General features: G+C 43.2%; 1 protein-coding gene across 2 annotated transcripts in view; it reads right to left on the minus strand.

The window, feature by feature from the left end:
- Positions 1-24,127, minus strand: part of HECTD4 (HECT domain E3 ubiquitin protein ligase 4) — a 236,234-nt gene that overhangs the window by 38,746 nt on the left and 173,361 nt on the right. For both annotated transcript variants that reach the window (XM_075178495.1, XM_075178494.1), the window contains exons 52-60: positions 23,945-24,071; positions 22,620-22,757; positions 21,653-21,789; positions 21,308-21,468; positions 20,683-20,864; positions 20,177-20,382; positions 7,142-7,272; positions 6,153-6,358; positions 2,066-2,245 (exon numbers count right to left, since the gene is read on the minus strand). In XM_075178495.1, coding sequence (XP_075034596.1) covers positions 2,066-2,245; positions 6,153-6,358; positions 7,142-7,272; positions 20,177-20,382; positions 20,683-20,864; positions 21,308-21,468; positions 21,653-21,789; positions 22,620-22,757; positions 23,945-24,071 — 1,468 coding nt within the window. The remainder of the gene's footprint in view (positions 1-2,065; positions 2,246-6,152; positions 6,359-7,141; positions 7,273-20,176; positions 20,383-20,682; positions 20,865-21,307; positions 21,469-21,652; positions 21,790-22,619; positions 22,758-23,944; positions 24,072-24,127) is intronic.

Genomic DNA, 24,127 nt, shown 5'->3' on the forward strand with positions numbered 1-24,127 from the left:
GGGGGTAGCAGACTACACACTTGTTCTGCCACTTGAATAGTTCGGGATCAGAAACTCTGGTGTCTTCTAAGTCTAACAAGTCAAAGGCCTGACGGACCTCTAGGACCAAATCCTCCACTCCTTGACCACTGGAAGATACTTCTAAGTCTACAATCTGAGGGTAGTCAGAGTCCTCAAAAGCTTGAGGTCTGGAAGTTTTAAGAAACCCATTTAATTTTTTTTAGGTCCTGTACTAAACAAGTGGACCATGAAGGTTCCACCTGAGATTGCACCTGGGAAGAAGGAGGAGCTGTAGGGATGGAAGTACCCGACCCAATATCCTCTGAAGCTGGCTGAATGACATAGAAGGGGCCAGTGGTATAAGAGTTGGAATGATAACCGCAGTCACCGTAAGAATATCGTCAGGATTGTAAAGTAGCTGAACTTGTACAGCTTCAGACTGTCCCAGCACAGTTGTCCACGCAGGTTCTTCCATCAGAGGGGGCACACCATCTGAAACTTGCTCACCTCAGGCATTGGCATCACAGTCAGCACAAACCACCTCTGGGTCCTGCTGTACACTGGATAGTTTGGCCTTACATTTGGAACAGGTAAAATATTAAACCCTGGTTTACCCTTGTTGGACATTTTACAGTTATAAAGAGACAAAAAAAATTTGCAAACAGAGTTGCAAAACTACTCAGTTAACCTGCAATTCAATATACAAAATAGAAACTGGGAAACAGAGAAACACACACTAGGTCCCATAAAAGTGTGTGTAAGTAATGCACAGCACTATGCTCCTCCCTGGCTACCTGCCAAGAGCGGTACCCCCTAATGTATCCATGGGTCTATCACCTACAATAAGGACTTAATAAGGTACTTAACCCTTCCAGGATGCAGCCAAGAACAGTACATTGTTGAATAGAGCATGAGCCTGTCAGCAGTCACAGAAACCTAATGGAGTAGTGCCCGTAGATACTCACAGTAATGTTAGAACACCACCAAATATCTACAGTCATGGCCAAAAGTATTGAGAATGACACAAGTATTGGTTTTCACAAAGTTTGCTGCTTCAATGTTTTTAGACCGTTTTAGCAGATGTCGTTATGGTATACTGAAGTAAAATTACAAGCATTTCATAAGTGTCAAAGGGTTTTATTGACAATTACATTAAGTTTATGCAAAAAGTCAATATTTGCAGTGTTTTTGAAGACCTCTGCAATTTGCCTTGGTGTGCTGTCAATCAACTTCTGGCTCACATACTGACTGATGGCCGCCCATTCTTGCCTAATCAATGCGTCCACCCGCCTCTTGAGGATTGACCACAAGTTCTCAATGGGATTAAAGTCTGGGGAGTTTCCTGGCCACGGACCCAGAATTTCGATGTTTTGATCCCCAAGCCACTTAGTTTTCACTTTTGCCTTATGGCATGGTGCTCTATCATGCTGGAAAAGGCATTGTTCGTCACCAAACTGTCCTTGGATGGTTGGGAGAAGTTGCTCTTGGGGGATGTTTTGGTACCATTCTTTATTCATGGCTGTGTTCTTAGGCAAAATTGTGAGTGAGCCCACTCCCTTGGCTGAGAAGAATCCCCACACATCAATGGTCTCAGGTTGCTTTACTTTTGGCATGACACAGCACACATGAACACCACAGAAGTGGTAAAGAAAGAAAAAAAAAATAAAAGTAATAAATAAATCATTAATGAATAGCTGCAGAGCAGCTCAAATTAAGCCCAATTCATTGGTCTTAACTTAAAAAAAGCACTGAGGAGCTCCAGGGGTTGCAGAGGGGAGGAGCTCCTGTCAGGAGTTAGATGAATAGTTTAACTATTTAACGACCAACTCCAGTGTCTATCCCATCATACAACCCATGGTAGCAGTGTTCCCCAAGATTGGATGAAGGAGAAAGTAAAAGATGTCTACTCTTACACTACAATTAAAGCAAGCTATACATATTTAAACATTCTAATACGCTGTCCAAAACAGTGAAATAATCTTCTTTTATCAATTTATATATATTGGAAACCCCAAGAGAAACAATTGCGGTTTACATAAACCTTTAATAAAAACAACCTCCTTACCTATAAAGTCCACAACTTGCAATAGGACAGAAGAAGGGATGGTATCAAGTTCATCTTCTGATCTTTCATCCCCATCGTCTAGTGTCCATGATAAGAGTTGCTCTGTGAAAGCCATTGCAAGTGGAAACTCCAGGGGCAGAGAATGAAAAACCAACACAGCTCCTGGAGCAGGAGACACCCCTATAACAAAATACATTACATTACTATGTATGTCTACCATGAAGAGAACGACCATTCATCTCAATTGTAAACTACAAAAAGGGAACAGATTGCAGTTGCTCTGACACTGTTGACAACCTAAATACTTAAAACTAGCTTGCCAATGCTGGTTTTATTTCAGGGCTGGACAAATTCCACGACCCAGACAGGCAAGCTAAGAGATGTAAATGTAGTTCCTAATGTTGTGCTGAAGTTCTGATTTTATTGGGTGTATATCTTTTCTGTTTGCTTTGCGGGTTGAACTTGATTTTAAGTTTGAAGCTAATAGATCAATCTCTCTTTATTTCATAATGCTTCATTTAAAATAACTATGCAAAGCACAACTCAACTGTAATGGACAATATTCTGAAAAACTTAAATAAATAAATAAGGGATTTTTGTACTTACATACCAGTGCACTGGAAAAAGATAACTAATTTCTCATTCTCCCTATAACCCCACATCATGTTTCCATAAAAAAAAAACAAAAAAAAAAAAACCACATATAAAAATAAGCGCACTCATTTCTGGGTATGTTGGTTTGCGAATCCGTACTGCCTCAGTTAAGGAATTTAATAATACAAAAATCCCCTTTTCACCTTCACCTGTAAGGAGACACAGATGATGGGATATTCCAAAGTCAGCGTCAACCGGAGGTGAGGAATGCCTGTAAGTGAACAGACTTCTGCAGGACCTTTCAACTAAATCCATCTTTCACAGAGTTGGTACTGTCCACTAAGGAAGATTTTGAAAAGGTGAGTAGGGACAACGATAAGGTGGCCATTCTGCAGTTCGCCAACGCCCCAACCAAGAAGGATAGATCATCCTGTGATTGTGTGTAGCCAGCTTAGAGCAAAAAGGTCCTACGCAAAAGAGAAAAGGCCTAGCTCAATTGGTTTCCTGATGCAGCAGAAAACTGTCTAAGAGGAGACACCACATTTCTTATTATGGCCCTTGTAAAGTACAAACAAGGCCTCCAAACAATGGAGCTCCTCAGTCATGGACATATAGATCTGCAAACTACACATCATATTTAATGAGTGAAGTGTTGCTTCCCTAGAGTTGAGGGGTCAAGAATGACTCCTCTCCAGGTTCTCCTGGTTTTGATGGAAAACCAGGTATGGAGGCCTATGAAAAAAGAGTCTTCAAGCTCAGAGACCCTATTAACTGAAACAACAACTATTAGAAAAACAACATTCCATTTGAGCAAACACAAGGGAACAGAATAAAGGGGTTGAAATAAAACAGAAGGCAGAAACCTGAAAATTCAGAGTCAGATTTTTCCAGGCTCACTTGAAAAAAAAAAGAAGCAAGTAATAGATAAGAAACACCTTGGGTACAGTAGAAAACCTAGTAATAGACACAGAATGAATAATGCTTCCATGTCTGAATAACTAAGCCGGCAAACACCTTTTCATAAGAGCTGTGGTGTTACAGCAAGCTCTGTTAAATCCTGTCACAGGATCTCTGTCCAGCCAAAGTGGGAAATTACTCAGAGAGGCAGGACTGTCTAGGTCAATGGAGGGTAATGAAGAACACAGACACACCTTTTTGTTAAGAACCACTGGTGTGCTAATGAGACATGCACTGGGCACTTTTACCCTAAAGGGGAAGCTTGTGATTCAGTCGCAACGCAAAAATATCTATTTCTGGGAACCTTTAAATACACATAAGATCCCAAAATAAGTTTAGGTTCGATGGACTATTGATGACCAAGCAAAGTTGACTCCAAGATATTAGGTTTAAAGATGATTGGAACAAATCAATCTTCCCAATTGCTGAAAGTTTCTCTAATGGCCTAGGGGCTAACTGCACGGCTCCTGAGGAGACTTTTCCAGGTGAGGAGAACCATACAGATTGCTCCAAGTTCCAGGATACTGATCAGTAAGATGGGCTCTTGAAGACACCACAAAGACTGGGAACATAATGTATGTAATCTGCCAAACATTACAGGAGACAGGTAATTGCAGGGATTACCTGGTCCACTGGAACTTATAAGGATCTCACGAACGTCAAATGTGAGATCTATCCAGCACCTCAGGTAGACAACCACCCTGTGAGAAAGAGTAATGAAACTCTCAATAGGTCGCAAAAACCTTTTCCACAAACTCAGAAGTGCATTTTTAATGGAGTGCATGTGGAATTGCATGTATGGCACCACTGCCAAAAGTTGACACAACAGCACCCACAAGCAATACCGAATGGTAAAGCAGGGATAGGTCAGAAGTAAGAATATTAAGTCTTGGAGTAAGTCTCGTCCTTGGAAAGGAACACTCTGAAGCATCGTATGGAAAGGAGCCCAGAAACATCATGAAAGTCGATGAGATCAGTGACAATTTTGGCCCGTCTATTATCTGGATGTGCTACTCCAGGAGCTGAATTGTAAGCTGGAGATAATACATCACAAACTCCCTGAATCAGGAGTGAACCAGGATGTCCAGATTTGAAATATCATCCTCCCTAGCTACATAGAGGTCGTGAAATTGGTAAAGTTCCAAAAGGGGTGATCTCAAACTAGTGAGTTCCCTGGAAATCAAAGCAGAAGAAAAGCTGGTAGTATGGCAATATGAAGGCAAGTGTTCATGATAGTAAATGTTCTTCAGGTCTCAGAGGAACCTGGGAGAGGAGGAGAAAAAAAGAAGGTAGCAATGAAAAAGATAACCAATATCCCAGAGTGCTGACAGTGAGTGTCCCTTGAACAGAGACAGAGCACAGCCAGGAAGCACAGAATAGGAGGAGATGGGTCTTAACTACTTCCACACCCATGAGTCCAGCCGTTAGTAAGGAGGACTTTCCACTTTCCCAAGCTTTAGAGTTCTCCTGTTTAGAAGTCCAGAAAGTATAGTTTTTGGGCTACTCAGCCTGCTAGGATAACTGGTGCCCTGGAAGGGACCTCTTAAATCATCAATCATGCTTGATTATTTTTCCCATTTTAACTCAAAAGTAGTACTATTGTCTACTCCCCAAGATTTGAGTCACAGAGTTGGCTGAGGATCGGGTTGCTAATCTGGTGGAATCATATCCTCTCTCCAAATAAGACAATGCTTCCAAGATATGAGAGGCAAGTTGCATTAGCTCCGTACTGGGAGTGCGCTATACAACCACGTCAAAAGTTATTTTGCTACCTTAAAGACGGCAAATGCTGGCCTAACCACTTGATTAATTGTGGCAAATAGGCACTTTAGAAGACCACCTGAGACATCCTTGGAGATAGTCAACTCCAAATCTTCTTGAGAAAAATTGTCCAAAATACTGTGCGGAGCAAAAGTGTTTGTGTGGATGCGGCCATTCTCTTGACACCAACACAATAAAGAGCTGGTTTGGGGCTGTGGGAGTGTGTGACAGGATCACTTTCTAAAAAGGGAGTTGTGAGAGTCCAGAATGTTCAGGGCTGTAAGTACAATCCTGACAGGAAAATCAACAGAATCTGAAAAGAGGGCTTCCTAGGGGAACATGTGTCAGCCTTCCATTGCCGGTATCACTGTGTCCAATGGGAAAGGACTCTATGTGGTTAAGGGTCCACTTATCCCATGGCTGTGGCCAGTGACAAAGGTGGTCATGATGACTCCCATAGGCAAATAAAATGGGGTGGGAAAAAAAACCTCACATCCCTCTGTTTCCTGTGTACTGCCTTTAGAGGGTGAATTATAACCCCTAAGTCTGTCTCCACCTGACTGCTGATGGAAAAAAAAAACAAGATAATTTTTTTAGTTACATATAATGACATTTTGACTAAAGGGTTAGCTGGCATGGATTTGGTAACTGCTATTCATGATTTTTATCTATTTTGGCATGCAACTAATGCTCAGCAGATTTGAACAACAGTACCACCTTGTTACCGACATAAAATTTAAGCTGCCACTAGGCACATTTCAGAAGTAATATCTACCTAGCTTGACATGGATCTTGTCATTGGGAATGATCGCTGTAGGGTACTGGTTCGTAGTTGGTGGCGGTGTGAGGCCCGTGTTACTGGGAGAGGCATCTCGTGGGTAACACACTGATTCTATTAAATTCAGTTGTCCATTTCTCTTCACTTTATGACCAAGGCCATACAGCAAAACTCGAGCCCATGGAGCTTTGTACAAAGAGGAACTAGAACAAAATATTCATTGAAAATGCTGACAATATTGTTTGTACAAATAAACTACTAAACACATGACATATTTCAGACATAAGTGGGCCCTTGGAAAAGGTCACATTGGTGTATGAAGTGTAACTTGTAACTGTAACCAAGAGTCAGAATTAGAGAGAATCAAAATATAAGACATCAGCAAAACTTTTAAATGTGCTTTTCCACAAGTACAAGTTATACTGTGTAAAGGGAGGTTTCTTGCATTTTTATAATGCATCACAGAAATTAATTCAGGGCACAACAACTTAGTAGCTTTTAAATTTCCACCTATAAAAAGTCCTTGTAATACATATTGTACTCAATAGCCATTCATAACTTATTAACCATTCTCCAAATAAGAATAAATGTAATGAAAGTGCTCCACATACAATCCAGTGCTGGTTTTCTAAAGTTCAATACGTACAATGATTCACTGTGCTATGTACTCATAATAAATTTACATATAGCCTGAGTTCCCCAATGCTTAAAACCTTTTGGAGCTGCAGTTTTTTTTTTATTGAGAAGAATTCATTCATTCAAAGGCCAGGTTTCTGTTTAGTTGGGTAATCCATTTAGCATCCGCTTTCAATAAATTGTGATGCCCATCACATCAAATGAGACAGTGATAAACAAAAGTTCTATGCTTTTCTTTCCTTTTCTTTGAACTAGAATGTGGACTAAATTTTTCAGCTAGAATTATAAGTGAAGGTTCACTTTTTTCCATTTTTAAATCACATAAAACCAAGGTGGCTTGGATCACTTACTCTTTGCGGAATCCAGATTGACTTTCTTTACAAGATACCACAACAAATGCTGCTCCAGGAAAATTCACATCCATACTGACTTTGGATTCAGTGATTGGGAATTCTTCTAATGAAAACTGCTCTGGGGCATGCTGAAAAAAAACCAGGAATATTTAATGATGTTATGGATTATATAGCATACAAAAGAGCAATTTTGTAAAATCCATTTCTCTGAATCCATTTGTGGGACACTACTTACCATGGGGTATAGAGGGTGCTGTGGCTGTGCTTGGAGTAAGGCACTAATACAATGAAGACTTGTTTGGCTTGCTCCCTCCTCTCTATGCACCTTGTAAGGTGACCCATCAGTTTCTTTTAACTAATAAAGCCCAGACACAGTACTGAAATAACAATCAAACAAGAACCACACTCAACCAAAAAACAGAACATTAAAGGGGTGGGAGCGTAGTGTCTACCAAATGGATTCAGAGAAATGGATTTTACACTGAGTACAAAAATCCTCTTTTCTAATTTATTCCATTTGGGGGACACTGCTTACCATGGGGATGTTCCAAAGCTGCCCCTAGGGCCTTGCAGTGCGCAAAACTTTTGGCGTCTTTTGAAACAAAGGTCTGGTGAAGGTATAAACGGAGGACCAGGTTGCTGACTGACACAATTGTTCAACCAAGGCTCCATTTCATGCCACCCAGGAGGTACTCACAAATCTGGTAAAGTGTACTGTAATATCTTCAAGAACTGGGGATCCCGACAGATGGTAGCCTTGATCCACCTTGCAACAGTCTGTTTTGCTTCCAGCCATCCTCTGTGTATGTTGTACAGGACATGGAGGCTGTGTCTTCTACGCAAGTAGGGCTGATCGGTCCACATAGATCCTCAAGGACCTAATCACATCCAACAGGAGAAGTGATTCATCCCTTCTAGATGCAAAGTCTTGGCTTAACTCATGGAAAACAATATCCTGGTTGAGATGAAATTTTTAATCCACCTTGGACTGGAAACAAGCCTTGGTGCGCAGAAGATCTCTGCCAGCGTGAAAGATAAGAAATGGTGACCTGCAGGACAAGGGAGCCAATTCAGACACTCGTCTCGCAGAAGAGATGGCGAGCAAAAAGGACACCTTCCAGGTAAGAAATTTGAAATCAACAGATTCTAGAGGTTCAAAAGGCGACTTCTGTGACGCTGAAAGGACCAAGTTCAGATCCCATGGCACCACAGGTGGAACAAAGGGCAGTTACATATGATGAACCCCCTGAAATATTGAAGAACCCCCTGAAAAAAAGGTCTGAACATCAGGTATAGTAGCCAGTTTTCTCTGGAAGAAGATGGATAATGCCGATATATTTTGAGTGAAGTTAATCTCAACCCTTTGTCCAGGCTATCCTGTAAGAAGGACAAGAAGAGAGCCAATCTAAAAGAAGAATTGGGAACACCTTGTCTTTCATAACAGCCTATGTAAGTTTTCCTGGCCCGATTATGGACTTTATGACCTTCTCAGAGAAGAATAATTTTTACAAAGAATCATGGCCTCAACCGCCATGCCATCAAAACCAACCATACAAGTACTGATGGTAAAATGGGCTCTGGTTTAAGACATCTTCTCCGAGAGGTCGTCTCCATGGTGGCTCTGCTGCCTTTCTTAGCAGATTGGCGTACAATTATCTTCTTGGCCAGTGAAGTGCCACCAGAATTACTGGTACACTCTCTCTCTCTTGGCCTTCTTCAGTAATCGAGGTAACATGGAAATCAGAGGGAAAAGCTGGAACTGCCAGGGAACAGTCATGGCATCCACAAAGAATGCTTGTGGATACATGGTTCTTGCACAGTACCGAGTTACTTTGTGGGTCAGCTGAGAGGATATTATGTTGATCTCCGGCTGACCCCACCTTTCCACAATTTGTTTGAACATTTTCAGATTGAGGGACCATCACCTGGAATGGATTGCATGCAGACTCAAAAAGTTGGCCTCCCGATTGTCCACCCATGGGATAAAGACTGCAGAGATCGCTGGGACCTTCTGTTCCGCCCAGTGCATGATCTTGGCTACCTCCCATATCACTAGAGAACTTCTTGTCCCCCCTTGGTGATTTATATATGCCACAGTCATAGCATTTGCCAACTGGATGGGTCTGTACCTCAAGAAGAACTGAACCCACAACAGAGTGTTGAGAACCGCTCTTAGTTTGAGCATGTTTATGGATAGCTTTGCTTTCTCTTGGAACCAAAGTTCCTGAAGATGGAGGTTTAGCATCAACGCTCTCCATCCATGCAGGCATCTGTGATCACGATGGTAGAGTCCTATAGAGAGTAGGGCCGGTCCTGGTTGACATTCTTCATCATCACCACCACTGAAGGGACTGATGGTTCTTTAACAATAGTTTGAAAAACTATGCTGCTAATTGAGGATTGGACCTCAACTACTTGGCTAGAATCTTGTTATGTAATGTACAGGAGTGGAAGCGTGCAAACTGCACTGCTTCGAAGCAAGATACCATTCTCCCAATCAGTTTCACGCAATTGAGGACGGCTACTTGCCTGAGAGACAACCAGGCTTTAACTAGTTCCTGAATGCCAGAATCTTCTCCTCTGGTGTCGAAGAGGAGACCCAAAAAAATTATGCGCTGGCCTTGGAGAAGACTGATCTTTTGATGGTTGAGAACCAAGCTGTGCGACTCCAGAGCTTCCACTGTCAAGCGCAAATGGGTCACGAGAAGAGGAGCAAAGTTCGTCTCCATCAAAAGTTCATCTAGGTATGGTATGACTGTTACCCCTTTGAGAGCTGTAGTGACCGCCATAACCTTCGCAAATACCCTTGATGTTGTAACCAGATCAAAGATTAGTGCCCTGAAGAATTGGCACAAAACACCTTTCTTGTAAAACTTAAATCCTTGGATGCAAACTCATTAAACTTGTAAAAGTTAGTGAATGTGTGTACAGATGACCATGTGGCTGCCTTACACAGCTGTTCTCTGGAAGCACCATAGCGGGCCACTCAGGAAGCACTTACAGACTCTGTAGAGTGCGCGCTTAGATTATCTGGGAGAGGCTCCCCAGCCTTACTATAAGATTTAACGGATAACAGGCATAATCCACCTAGCAATAATTACTTTAGAAGCTAGCCAGCCTCTTTTGTGAACATGATAGAGAATCAAAAGATCATCAGTCTTGCGCAACTTTTGAGACCACTGCACATAAATACGGAAGACTCGGACAACATTGACAGAACTAATAGAAATATTGTTAACCTGAAGACATAAAATCATTCAGGGCTGGAATGACAATGTGTTGATTTAGATAAAAACCAGACACAACCATAGGAAGGAAGGAGGGCTTGTTTCAAAGAACTGCCCTGTTTTTATGTAAAACAAGAAGAGGAGACTTGCAAGAAAAAACAGCAAGCTCTGAAAACTGTGCGTGTCGTAGAAATGGACGAAACGGTTTGCTAGGATAGAAATTTGAATTCCACTGTATACAAAGGTTCGAAAGGTGGATGCTGAAAAGCATTCAACACCAAATACAAATCCCATGGTGGTACCGGAAGAACATATGGAGGTTGTACATGGAGAACACCCTGAATGAAAGTTTGCACATAAGGAATGACAGCAAGCTTTCGTTGAAAGAAGAGCAAAAAGCGGACACCTGACCTGTAAGAGAATTAAGACGCAAACCTGCATCCAACCGATCTTGCAAGAACCTAAGTAACCTGCCAAGCAAAAAGAAGAAGTAGGATATACCTTCTTTTTACACCAGTCAATAAAAGTTTTCCAGACTCGATAATAAATCCTTGCAGAGACTGGTTTCCGAGCACAAAGCATGGTCTTCACCCCACGTTCGGAAAAAAAACCTTAGCTCTTAGGATCATGACTTCAACAGCCACACTGTTAAAGCCAGACATTGTAAACAAAGATGACAAAAAGGGATCTTGAGTTAATATATCTGGGGGTAGCGAGAACCGCCATGTCCGATCTCCCGCTATGGAGAGCATGACGGGGTACCAGGCCCTCTGTGGCCAATCCGGCGCCATCAGAAGAATTGGAACACCCTCTCTCTTTACCCTTTTAAACACCCTTGGGAGCATGGCTACCAGTGGAAGAAGGTACACTAAGCGATACCTGCAAGGGACAGACATGGTGTCTACTGTGACAGCCATAGGATCTCTTGCATGGGAGCAGAAAAGAACCCTGTGGTTCATTCGAGATGCCATCAGGTCGACATTCGGGTGACCCCACTGTTCCCCCAACTGACGAAACACCTTAGGATGAAGGAAAAATTTCCGCATGGCCAAGGGACTTTTGGTGCTGCCCTGATGATTGAAGTATGCCACTGACGTGGCATGGTCTGACTGAATTTTTACTGGCCTTCCCTGCAGCAAGTGTTGCGTGCTTATAAGAACATGAAAGACTGCTCGCAGTTTTAAGACATTGATTGCAAGCTTGGATTCCTTTTGAGTACAAAAACCCTGAAACCAAGCATGAAGACAGACTGCCTCTAATCTCGAAAGCTGGCATCCTTTGTGATCAAAATCCAAACTTAAACTGATAAATTGCGTCCCCTGGCGAAAATCTATTTATGTAACCACCAAAGAAGCGACTGACCCATCTTGGAGACAGGCGGAATACCTGGTCCACCAGATTTGAATGGCATTTGTTCCATTGCGACAGAAGTTCCAACTGGAACTGCCGTGCATGAAACTGAGCAACCTGGATCACCTCGCCCAGAACTCTCATGGCGAAGTGTATAGAATGCCTCCTTGCCACCAACAAAGATTTCACCATCTTCTGTCAAAGCTAGAATTTTGTCCTGGTGCAAGAACACCCGTTGTAGTCGGCTGTCGAATAAAAGACCCAAAAAGATCAACTGCTGGGATGGGATCAACTTGGACTTCATGAAGTTGAGAATCCAACCGTGAGACTCTAGGGTCTGGATTACAATTTGGATATGCGACTGAAGCATCTCTGGAGAATATGCTTTTAAAAGAAGATTGTCTAGGTAAGGGATGATTGTAATCCCCTTGGACCTTGGCAGAGCAACCATGACCACCATGATCTTGGAGAAGATACGTGGGGCCGTGGCCAGACCAAAAAGAAGAGCCTAAAATTGGAAGTGCTCCGATTGAACCTCAAAAAGTACTGATGACACCTCCAGATAGGCATATGGAGATAGGCATATTTGATGTCAATAGCCGCCATGAATTGTCCTTGTTCCATGCCGTAAATGACCAAGCGCAAAGACTCCATCTCAAACCTGGGCACTTGGACCTGGGTCTTGAAAGACTTCAGATTCAGAACTGGTCAGAACGAGCCGTCTGATCTTGGCATGAGAAAAAAGGTTGGAATAAAAACCAAAACTTGATTGACAATCTGGCACTGGAATAATCACCCCGGAAGAAAGGAGTGATTGAACAGCTTCTTGTAAAGCCAGTCGTTTTAGTGTGCCAAGTGGGAAGACCTGTGGAAAATAACTGTTTGGGAGGTATACCGAACAAAATGATCTTATATCCCTGGTCCAGAACCCCCCCGAGCCCAGACATCGGTGATAGACTGAAACCACTGATCTCTGAACAAGAGAAGACGGGCTCCTAACACTGACGACAACGGAGGAGCAAAATGCTCGTCATGCGGACTGTTGTCTGCATGGAGTTCAAGCTGAGGACCAAACAGAAACACCTCCAGAAAAGGTATGGGTTCAAGAGCCTTTTTAGACTCCACATCAGCCTCCCAGGACGTAAGTCAGAGAATGAGATGAGCCGAAACTGTGGAGGCAGAAATACGTGCCACTACCAGTCCCTCGTACATAGCTGCCTCTCCTAAATAATCTGTCGCCCTCTGAATTTGCTCCACTAATAGAAGCAGTTCCGAGGACGGCCTGCATGCCAACAAACCTTCAGACAGCTGTTCTGACCAGTACCTGACGCACAGCTTGAATTAATTGTTCCAGACTCTGATGATCAGAATGAACCTCCTCCACCACCGAAGGAGTCTCCATATCAGAATACACTGCTAACTCGCCCTCCTTCTGGGAACAACAGTCAGAATTTGACTCATTTTCCTGGAGGGGTGCTGACACACTCTTACGCTTACATGAGGGAGACGGTGCGGCCGAATGCAACATCCTTTCTAAAGAGGAAGAAACCAAAACCAAACCCTGTACAGAGGATGCAAGACCCTGTACCCAAGCTGGATGTACAGACTCCGCTGGGGTAGAAACTGTCAAACCCTGAGTTAGCGAACCAACTCCTGTTATTCGCTACAGTGGAAGCGGAATTAGAAGATGGTGAAGCCACAGCTTGTGAGCGCACCAACTGAGTAAGTTTAGCCACCGTATTGGAGAGAGACTGAACACAGGCAGGTTCTGTGGTATCTGAACCTGCAGCTGTTGTTTCACACAGTATGCTCTCTGAGGTCTGACAGGCTGCGCACAGAGCCAGCGCGCCTGACTGTCCAGATGGTGACTTCACGCGACAGACCGCACAGGTGAAACTCAACATAGATGTAACACCAGCCTTACCAAGCATGAATTTTTCCCTATCTGACATGTTTACAGATGGAACAAAACACATATAAAACATTGTAATAACAGTGAACAAAACACAATATACATGATAAGAAGCACACAAATCTGAACAGAAAGTGAGCTTGCAATACAGCCCCACAGAGTAAAAGACAAACTTTTGAAAATAATAAAACTCCCAACCCTTTACCTTACAGATTACGACAGAAAGGGGGGAGAAGCTGGAGCTATAAAATGGCTGTCTATTCTGGTGTCTGCACACAAAGGAGTGAGAGACCACCATGGAGGAAGTGCAAAAGAGGAAAACACCACTCCCCCAGGGCCCAGCACTGAATTGGCAAGCGTCCAACAGGCCACCCCCCTCAACCAACCCAGCGCCTAGCAGGGCTCACTATCTTAGTGACCCAGTCCCTTGAGCTAAAAATCTCTTTTTTTTAAAGAAAAAAAAAAATGACTGCTCCTAGTAAGAAGACTCAGGGGACAAACTGCGATTTTCTATCCCCCTCTCCCAGCTGGGAGAGGGTTTCACTACCTGCTGCCATCCCTCCTCATGCAGTTTCTGCAGTCTATTGACTGTCGGATCAGGAGGACAGACACAGCCTGCGGCGACTGTGCCCGGCTCCTAGGAGGGCTCAAAATGATGGGAGAGGTGGGCTGGCAAAGGAGGCATCTCTCACGGCACCTCCGATCCCCTCTTCCAGACAGCCTTCTATGCTGCACTATACTTGTTCACTCTCCGCGCTACTGCAGCCTCGGGAGAGTGAGAAACGGAGGAAGGAAAGCCTTATGCTACTTTCTGTTACTGGCTTTCTCTCACTACGGAGCCTCCACACACACAGCAGCTCCAATGATGACTGAGCCGCGGCTGTCAGGAACAGGAGACACAAGTCTCCATAACGATATATTAGCACATACTAATAAAATAAAAAACAGAATTCGGCTGCTAAGCAGCCCAGACACAGCCCCTTCGCCCGGCACTTAAACTAGACTGAGGCTGGACAGGAAGTGGGGTATAGAGGGGGATGAGCTAGGGCTTAGTTAACAGAAGTTAAAGTGCCATTTCGCCCTGTCCTACTCTATACCCCAATGTCCCCAGTGTCCCTCACAGGTAGACAGAGAAAAGAGGATTTATACTTACGATAAATCGGTTTCTCTGATTCCATCTGGGGGACACTGCTAACTATGGGGTTGAGTAGGGTAGGGAGGAGTCTGGCACCTAACCAGTTAATTATTTTGCTGCTGACAGACCATCCCCCGCCAACTCCCAACAGAACTCAGTTTGATTAAAAAAGCCCCAAGAAGATAGGCCAATCAACCAAGATACACAGAAGAAAGCAAAGGGGAGGGTCGCAGTGTCCCCCATATGGAATCAAGGAAACCAATTTATCGTAAGTATAAATCCTCTTTTCTCTTTCATCCATCTGGGGGACACTGCTAACCATGGGGACTTACTAAAGCAGCCCCTCTGATGGATGGGACCGCTCTGACAGCCCAGCACACAGAGCACTATGGCCAAATGAAGCGTCCTCGGACGCAAAAACATTAACATCTGTAGAATTTTGTGAAAGTATGAACCGAGGACCAGGTGGCTGCTCTGCATAGCTGATCCGCTGAGGCCCCATTCCGCGCTGCCCAAGACGCCCCAACCGAACGGGCAGAATGGGCAACAATATGCTTCGGCACAGGACGGTTAGTACGGACATAAGCCTCCCTAATTGTTAGGGTAAGCCATCTAGCAATTGATTGCTTAGACGCTGGCCATCCTCGTCTAGAAAAATCAAATAAAACAAATAGAGAATCTGTCTTACGCATCTTTGCAGTTCTCTTAACGTAAATCCGTAGAGCCGTAACCACATCCAAATATTTCCTTCCCCCTGTTCCAGAAGCCTGGGGCTCCTCTCTGAACACCGGAACTATTATTTCCTGATTTACATGGAAACCAGACACCACATTAGGGAGAAAGGATGGAATAGTCCTTAAAACTGCTCTATTCTCATGAAAGACCAGATAAGGTTCCCGGCAAGATAAAGCCCCCAGCTCAGAGACCCTCCTAGCTGAGGCAATAGCCAGCAGGAAGACTGCTTTCCAAGTTAAGACCCGCAATTCCACTGAGTGTAACGGTTCGAATGGAGGCTCCTGCAGCATATTAAGGACAAAATTAAGATCCCAAGGTGCCGTTGGATGAACGTAGGGCGGCTGGATGTGAAGCACCCCCTGCAAGAAAGTCTTAACATCCGGTATCTCCGCCAACCGTCTGTGAAAATACACGGACAGTGCTGACACTTGAACCTTTAGGGTTCCTAAACGGAGACCTGCATCCAAGCCACCCTGTAGAAAGGCCAGAAATCTAGTCAGACGAAACGACTTTGAATTATAGGATTTCTTCTTATACCACCTTATATAAAGCATGCCAGATGCTGTGATAAATCCTAGCCGAAACTGGCTTCCTAGCTTTGAGGTGAGTGTCTACTACGCTCAAAGAGAACCCTCTCGATCTCCACAGACCGGATTCAAAAGCCATACCATTAAATTCAGCCAGTCTAGACTCTGATGCAAGAATGGTCCCTGGGTCAGCAGATCTCTTCGAAGCGGAAACTGAACCCCCGGACTTACTGCCACAAGAAGAATCCCTGGGTACCAGACTCTTCGTGGCCAGGCTGGAGCCACCAGAATGACTGGTCGATCTCCCTGTCTGACTCTTCGAAGGACCCTGGGAATCATTAATATGGGGGGGGGAAACAGGTAACCTAACCTGAAGTCCCAAGGCATTGTCAGGACTTCCACTGCAAGTGGATCTCTTGTTCTTGCGCAAAACTCTGGAACCTTCCTGTTGACGCGTGACGCCATCAGATCTCGATACGGAAGTCCCCACCTGTCTACCAGTAACTGGAACACTTCCGGATGAAGAGCCCACTCCCCCGGTAGAACTTTGTGCCATCTTAGATAGCCTGCCTGCGAGTTCTGTATCCCTGGGATGAAAACCGCTGACAGCGCGGGCACGTATCTTTCGGCCCATGCAAAAATCTGAAACGTGACCTTCATCACTCTTGCACTCCTGGTGCCCCCTTGTCTGTTTATGTACGACACTGCCGTGGCATTGTCGGATTGGATGCGGACCGGCCTTCCTTGCAAAACACTCCGAGCCCTCTGCACTGCTTTCAAGATGGCCATGAGTTCCAGCACATTTATGGGAAGAACAGACTGTTGCTCGGACCACAGCCCCTGCATCCTTAGGTGAAGGACCACTGCCCCCCAAACACTCAGACTGGCGTCCATGGATTCTAAGATCCAGGACCACGGGGCAAAGGACCTGCCCTCTCTTAGATTGTCCCTCACCAACCACCAACTGAGGGATTCTCTCACCTCTAGTGACAATCTCATCCGCTGAGGATCCAACATGAGGAAGGACCCTGACCACTTCCTCAGCATGTCCCATTGAAGACATCTGGAGTGAATCCTTCAGTATGGAAGCGTCTCGAAAGATGCCACCATCTTTCCTAACAGTTTCATACACAGAAGCACTGACAGCCCCTGTGCGACAGAACCCTGTCTGTCCACTCCTGTAAGGACCTTACCTTGTCCTCCGGAAGAAAAACCCTGTTGTCTGCTGTGTCCATAATCAATCCCAAAAATTACATCCTTTGACATGGTATCATTTTAGACTTTGTTCCATTCAGGAGCCAACCGTGCCGTTCCAGCACCTTCACCGTAAGGCGAAGATGTTGTTCCAACAACTGAGCTGTTGACGCCTTGATTAGTAAATCGTCCAAATAAGGTACAATCTGCACCCCTTTGGAATGAAGGAGTGCCGCCATTATTGCCATAATCTTTGTAAACACCCTTGGGGCTGTGGCAAGCCCGAATGGAAGAGCCCTGAACTGATAGTGAGCTGATGTCCCTCCCAGATCGGAACATGGAGATAGGCATCCTTGATGTCTATTGATGCCATGAACTGGCCTGCCTCCAGGCCGTTTATGACTGATCTCAGGGATTCCATCCGAAAGGAGACTTCAATTGAAGATTTAGTTGTTTGAGGTTCAGCACTGGTCTGAACGAACCATCCGGTTTCTGTACCAAGAGGAGGTTTGAGTAAAACCCTTTCCTTCTCAGGTACTCCGGAACCTGTACAATAACCTCCTGCGAAAGAAGCAAATCGACAGATGAGAGCATTGCCTGTCTTTTTTGAGGACAGCGGGGTAAACTGGTTACAAAAAACCTGTGCGGCGCTGGCCCTACCAAATCTATCATATAACCCCTTCTCATGATCCCTTCAATCCATCTGTCCGCTGAGGACTCTGTCCACTGCTGGCTGAACCAAAGTAACCATCCCCCCACTCCACCCTTTGCTACCGGAGGAGGGTGGTAGTCATGCTGCCGGTCTATCCCCCTTTCTGAGGAGAGGACTTGGTACGCTCCACTCCTTGTCATGGCCCCGGGGAACGGCAGGAGTACCGGCGCTTTTTGCCTGTGGCAGCGCCTGACCCTGCTAGCAGTGTGAGAGCGGTCTGTGCAGACCGCATAACACACTGTAAGAAGTCTCACTGCTCCCTGTGAAAAACTGTCAGTGGGAGCCGTGGCTCTCCGGCTGACAGCCACTTCTCTGTTCACGAGTCTGCTCTGTATAACAGAGCCACTCGTGTGCTAGTCAACAGAAAAAAAACTCCGGTCTAGGTAATAACTGAAAGAAATTAGCTCTTCACTTCTGTGGCTTCAGAGATGATCTTGTCCAGTTCTGGGCCAAGTGTTCGTCTGGCTACTAAAGCAGAGGTTCTGGATAGACCCAGACCTGCATTCAAGACAGCATCACCCAAATACTCAGGTGCCTCTTTTACTTGATCCAACAATGGTGTCAATTCCGATCTAAACCTCCCAGATTGTATGCCCTCACTTAGTTGGCCAGCCCATTTTTCCACTACTATGATTACGCAAACGGCTGCAAGAATAGGTCTTAATGAGGAACCAGTTGCAAAAATATGATTTTATAACGCCCTCACATTTCCTTTCCATGCTGTCTTTTAAGGTAGCAGCACTCAAAATAGGAATGGTAGTGGATTTCGCAAGATGGACAATGGGAGCATTCACTCTTGGTGGAATCATCCATTTTTCTGTGTCTGCTTCAGAAAACAGGTAGATGAACAAGAACTGTCTCGGAACTTGGAACCTCTTGTCTGCTTTTTGGCACTCTTCACCCAATAGTTCAGTCATCTATGGGGAGGAAGAAAAACAAACGGTTTAATTCTTTTTCCTTTTGAAAAGGGAAATGTCAGGAACCACCCATTACACATCCTGAATATCAAGGACCTGTGACCACTAAAATCAAATACTCAACCCCTCTCTGCTGAAGGAGTCATCCTCCCATCCAGTCAGGTCCTCATAGTCAGAGTCCCCCTGAATCTCACCTTTTTTCTGGGAGAAGAGTTCTGATTCGGAGTCTCCGAAGAAATGGACCTGGGTTGAGTCTGGTGCTTACGAGGTTTGGGGGATGACACACCCAGTACAGACTTCTCAAAGTTCTGGAGCCAGGGTGGTTCCTGGATTGCATCCACAGGATCAGAAGCTCAAACAGCTGAGGTTATCATCTCGAGAAAGTTAGGTCGCTGCTGGAATCCCCAAGGAAGGATTAGGAAGGCTATGTTCACCTACCTCTGCAGAACGTACTGTACGCTGTGTCAATTCCACAATGGACTTAGCTAATGTCTTAGCCCAGGCAATCTCAGTCGTGTCCTCCCAGTTAAAGCATGGAGGCTGGTTCCCAGTCTCACAAGTCACGCATCTGGTTCCGAATTTACATTTAGAACATGTGAAGTATAGCATAGATTGGTGGCATCCCTAGAGATCTGTACCATGGGAGAAACAGCATCTTCAGCTGTGGACCCAGTGCAACCATAGCGCTGTAGAAACAGATCTCCCGCTGTGTTGTATATAATGCGGGGCTGCCTCCACAGTCCCCATCTGACCACTGCCCCAACTGCCAAAAGGTAGATCAGTACTGATCTTCTTGCAAGCTGGGGCAGCCCGCTAGTAGTCAGTCTCAGTCTTTCATTCTCTGACAGAGTGACACTTAACAGAGCCGCGGCTTCTCAGAATGCAGTGCTGCACTAAGCGACATCTCCATTGCGGCCATCGGATCCCTGGAAACAGCTCTGTCACTGTTGACCGGAAGCCCATATAACGAGAGGGAGGCGCCCAAGAATCGTCAGAATGACGCTTGTACACTCTCTGCAACAGCGGTGTTCTTGCAGAGTTAAAGCATACAATAAAAAAAATTAAATAAAAACTAATATTATAAAATAAATATTTTAAAATAAAAACTGATGGGCTGCATACAGGGGAGGGAGCAGGTCAGACAAATCTTTACTGTATTAGTGGGTTACTCCAAGCACAGAGCCCTCTATACTACACACGGTAAGGAGTGTTCCCCAATGGAATGCATGAGGAATAAGTACACTTGTAAGCACACTTTATTCAAAGTGATACATAGGGAAATGTGCGCATTGTCCAAGGAATTAGGCTAACTGGCACACTAACCTGCAAGAAGGAACAGATTTGTTTTGTTAGATCCAAAAGACTGTCTTCTCCTTGATGCAGGGCCCTGGTGATGGCCACACCAAGCCATTCTCTGATTGCCTGAGTATTGCCCTGGTAGAAAAGGACAGTAGTGGAACAGTCCAGGGAATGGAAGCAATGTTGCAAGGACTGTGCTACAAGAATAGAGGAGGAGCTGATGGTGCCATCTGTAAATAGAATGCCAGCACACTTTAAATGTAGAAAAACAGCAAATACAAATATGTATGTAACATTTTCATCTCAAATATCTTCACATAATTATGCATGGAAGAGTTTAAGTAGAAAATTCATATCCCTTAAAATATCAAACAAAAATAAATCAGGAATTCCTTAAGCAAAGCTAGAGAATTAAAAAAAAAAATCTTAAAAAAAAAAAAAAAAGCACTACTCTTCCGTTTTTTTTCCTCAATAATATGAAATATTAACAATAGAAATTTTTATAAAACTAGTAAATATCATCTAGTTACCAGGTAGGGGAGGGGTCAGTAGTTGGTTTGATAACAACTGCAGATGCTCCAAGGTGATGTCACGGATGGCAGGAATGTGGAATAAGCGAGTAAAAGTGTGTGGAGACTTTGGTGCAAAGATATTGAGTAAAGCAATACGGCAGTATAGTCTGGCTAGGGCGGATTCACATCTTAGCAGCTCCCTAGAAGCAGGAAACATATTTTGGTCATTGCATACTCTGTAAAATTAAACATATAACAGTGAACAGCTCCCTTCTTACTTCTTATGCAAGATGCATATCTCCCTACATAGCCCCATACAAGGATTTACATCAACATTACACTTTATTTTCTATCTGTGCCCATATAAAGTAATAATGTCTTACTCTATGCCAACATCACACAGATAGCCCTCAAACACCATGCAGTAAGACAACCCCTGTTAGATTTAATGTCAAAACACAACCACATTCTTTATAGGTATTAATGTTGATTCAGACCACAGGTATTAACCAGCTTCTCATCTCCATGTTGCACAGAGTGTGTGTTTTCTGTACAGCGCTGTGGAATTAGTTGCACTATAGAAATTACTGCTGCTGCATCAATAACTATTTATAGCTTTTGTTCTAACTGTGACCTGAGTTACCTGTGAATTTGGATGTTTGTGCTATCCAAAGTCACCAAACCATTGGTGGCCATTCTTCTGTATCCTGCAGGTGGTCTCTCCAGCATATCTATAGGATACCAGTATCTCACTAAGACACCTTCACTCCGGAGATATGTCTCCACTTGCACTAACTCATTCACCTGAAAAAACAAATAATGTCTGCAAAAATACAATATGGAAATCATAGTTCCTTACGTAAACTAGTTTGTTTATTAGAAATACAAATCATACTAATTTACAAATACCACCAAACTATTTAATGCACACTATAGAAAAAAATAGCTTGTTGTAAAAATCCAGTTCCTGAATAAAATAATTTCTTACCGAATCCACATCCAGCACTACCCCATGCAGAGAAAAGGTCTTCAGCATACCCCTGATGGCAAATTTCGGTAAAGCAGTTCCCACAGCAGTAGTGGCAACATTGTTGGTGTCTGGAGATCGAATGACCACAGTGAGTCCTAAAGAAACAGTGACCACATGGTTATAGACACAAATATTAAGCAAAAAGAATACATATTTTACACTGACAAAAGTTACATATCAGACAAAAAGGTAAATATCAGAGTCATATGTTTAAGAGTGCCCTCTGCACAGATGGTACTATGTATTGTATTAAAATATGGTACAGTACACAAAATGATATGAATTCTAGAAAACAAACAATGCAAGAGACAAATTCTGACATTGATATTTTTACGCCAAAAATCTAGCATATTGCATTCTGGTCCATCTGATGTTTGAAATCAGAACCGTGAATACCGACAGTACAGACATCATAGTGATTGGGATCTCATTTAAAAAAAAAAAATCCCCCAGATATACTGTTAACTTCACCTTTAGGTGAAAGCAGTGCAGGACAGTGCAGAAGGGGCAGCTCTTTAATTGCCTGTGAGTGCAAGCTCTTACATAGTAGTGAATTTTTGATTGGCATATTTTATTAGATTCTGAGCATGTATATAGTTGGTTGACATATTGCAATAACAGTAAATAATGCGGGGTGCTCAAATGTGAGCACAACAAATTGTTGGATTCAGAATATATTATTTATGCAATATAAAAAGAAAATATAAAATAAAAACAAAACAATCCAAAAGTAACAATGCTATGAGATTTTAAATAGATTTCACAAACAACTACTACATGTAATAATATATAGACCATTGAACTTGAGTATATATTGATTATATGCTACTATTTTGTAATACATAAAAAGAATGATTCTGTGTACAATATTTCTTATGAGTTAAGATAACCTTTGGTACAAAACTTGCGTTTATATTCAACATACCTTTGCGAACTTTATCTATAGTGAATTTATTTGCCTCATCCTTGATGTCCTCGATGGTAGGAAGGTACAGATCTCTAGGGATGCCACCATTCTCCTCATACAAAAATTCCACTGTCTGCCGTGCTATATCCACCATTCCTGCAGTGCAAATGAACATGGTGCTTACAGAGTGATGACAAGCAGAGATCTAGCAGTAAACTGAAAGGGCCATGATCTTGTGAGAATACTTTTTATTTATTGATGGTAGTTTAAATACTTGACTTTTTGTATAAGTGTCCATTGGAAAAAACCTCTCTGTGAAGCATCTGCCATTCTATTACATATTACTTTACAGCAATATTTATTTTATTTGTGCATTTTTGATGTACGGATTTAAAAGTAAACTGTGCTATATAATTACTACTAACACCAATTATATTTATTTAATGTAATTGTTTGTAAGCAGGTATAAAGATCTCTATCTGAGGATAGGAGAGAATCTTTGTACATTCAGCTTTTGTTTTGCACTGCAGTATGTTAATATCTGTAATAATAATTATAAATGACAGTGACCTAATCTAACTATACAAGGAGGGAATAAGAGCGGGGAAGGGGAAAAGTAGTGTGATTAGAGGCACTCCTATGGTACTCTAAAATATAACTTTTATTTAAATTGTTAAAAAATGGAAAGAAATGGAGCGAAATATTACATAAAAATAGGAAATAAAAATAAGTGACAGAGTGATTAAAAAGCAATTAAATTGCTGCGTCCCCCCATATCCTCATCAATATAACATTATCGTATACATAGATGTATAGTTATGGTAAGTGATACATATACATCAGCTATAATAAAGGAAACTATTTCTGTCTTGCTGTGCACCTTGGTAAATACCGAGTATATGTTGCCCGCAACAAGGGGTGGTTAATAATAATATTAGAGTATATAAGCTGTATTTGGTTTGTTTAGCAGTCTTATAAAATTATGATCCATGCATCGAGTGCCTGCTAAAGAGTACTATAGCTCCCTCAGGGCAGCATTATAATGTAGCAAGGAAAACTATAGCATAAACCCCGATATAGTAAGCGGATATACGCTATTCCCACGCAAGTGTCGTTAGTAAACAACCATGTTGGGTGCACCCTCATCAGACCGAGGTCTAATCGGGTTCATTGTAACAACATTTTATTAGGTGCTCTTTACATTCATCCTGGTGCGGTTTTTCTTTTGTTTTGTACCTAATCTAACTAGTTACTGTTGTTCCTAGTCTCAACCCCAGAATTAAAATACAAATACAGGATAGTAAAAAATAAGCAACTGTGGACATTGTTGATCAATTCCATACCAAGCTGCAGCGCTCCCTTAATCTGGTCCAGGCCAGATTTTCTCTCTGCCTCATTGCGAAAACGCCTTCGAATGGTTGGAAATACTTTTGTCTCCCAGGCTTTCACCAGTAATGCATAGTGATCCTCCTTTAACACACAGGGAAATAAACAAAATGAATAGGACTCCTACAAAATCCTCACTG

The sequence above is a fragment of the Mixophyes fleayi genome, chromosome 1, assembly GCF_038048845.1.
Source record: "Mixophyes fleayi isolate aMixFle1 chromosome 1, aMixFle1.hap1, whole genome shotgun sequence".
In the NCBI taxonomy this organism is placed as follows: Eukaryota; Metazoa; Chordata; class Amphibia; order Anura; family Limnodynastidae; genus Mixophyes; species Mixophyes fleayi.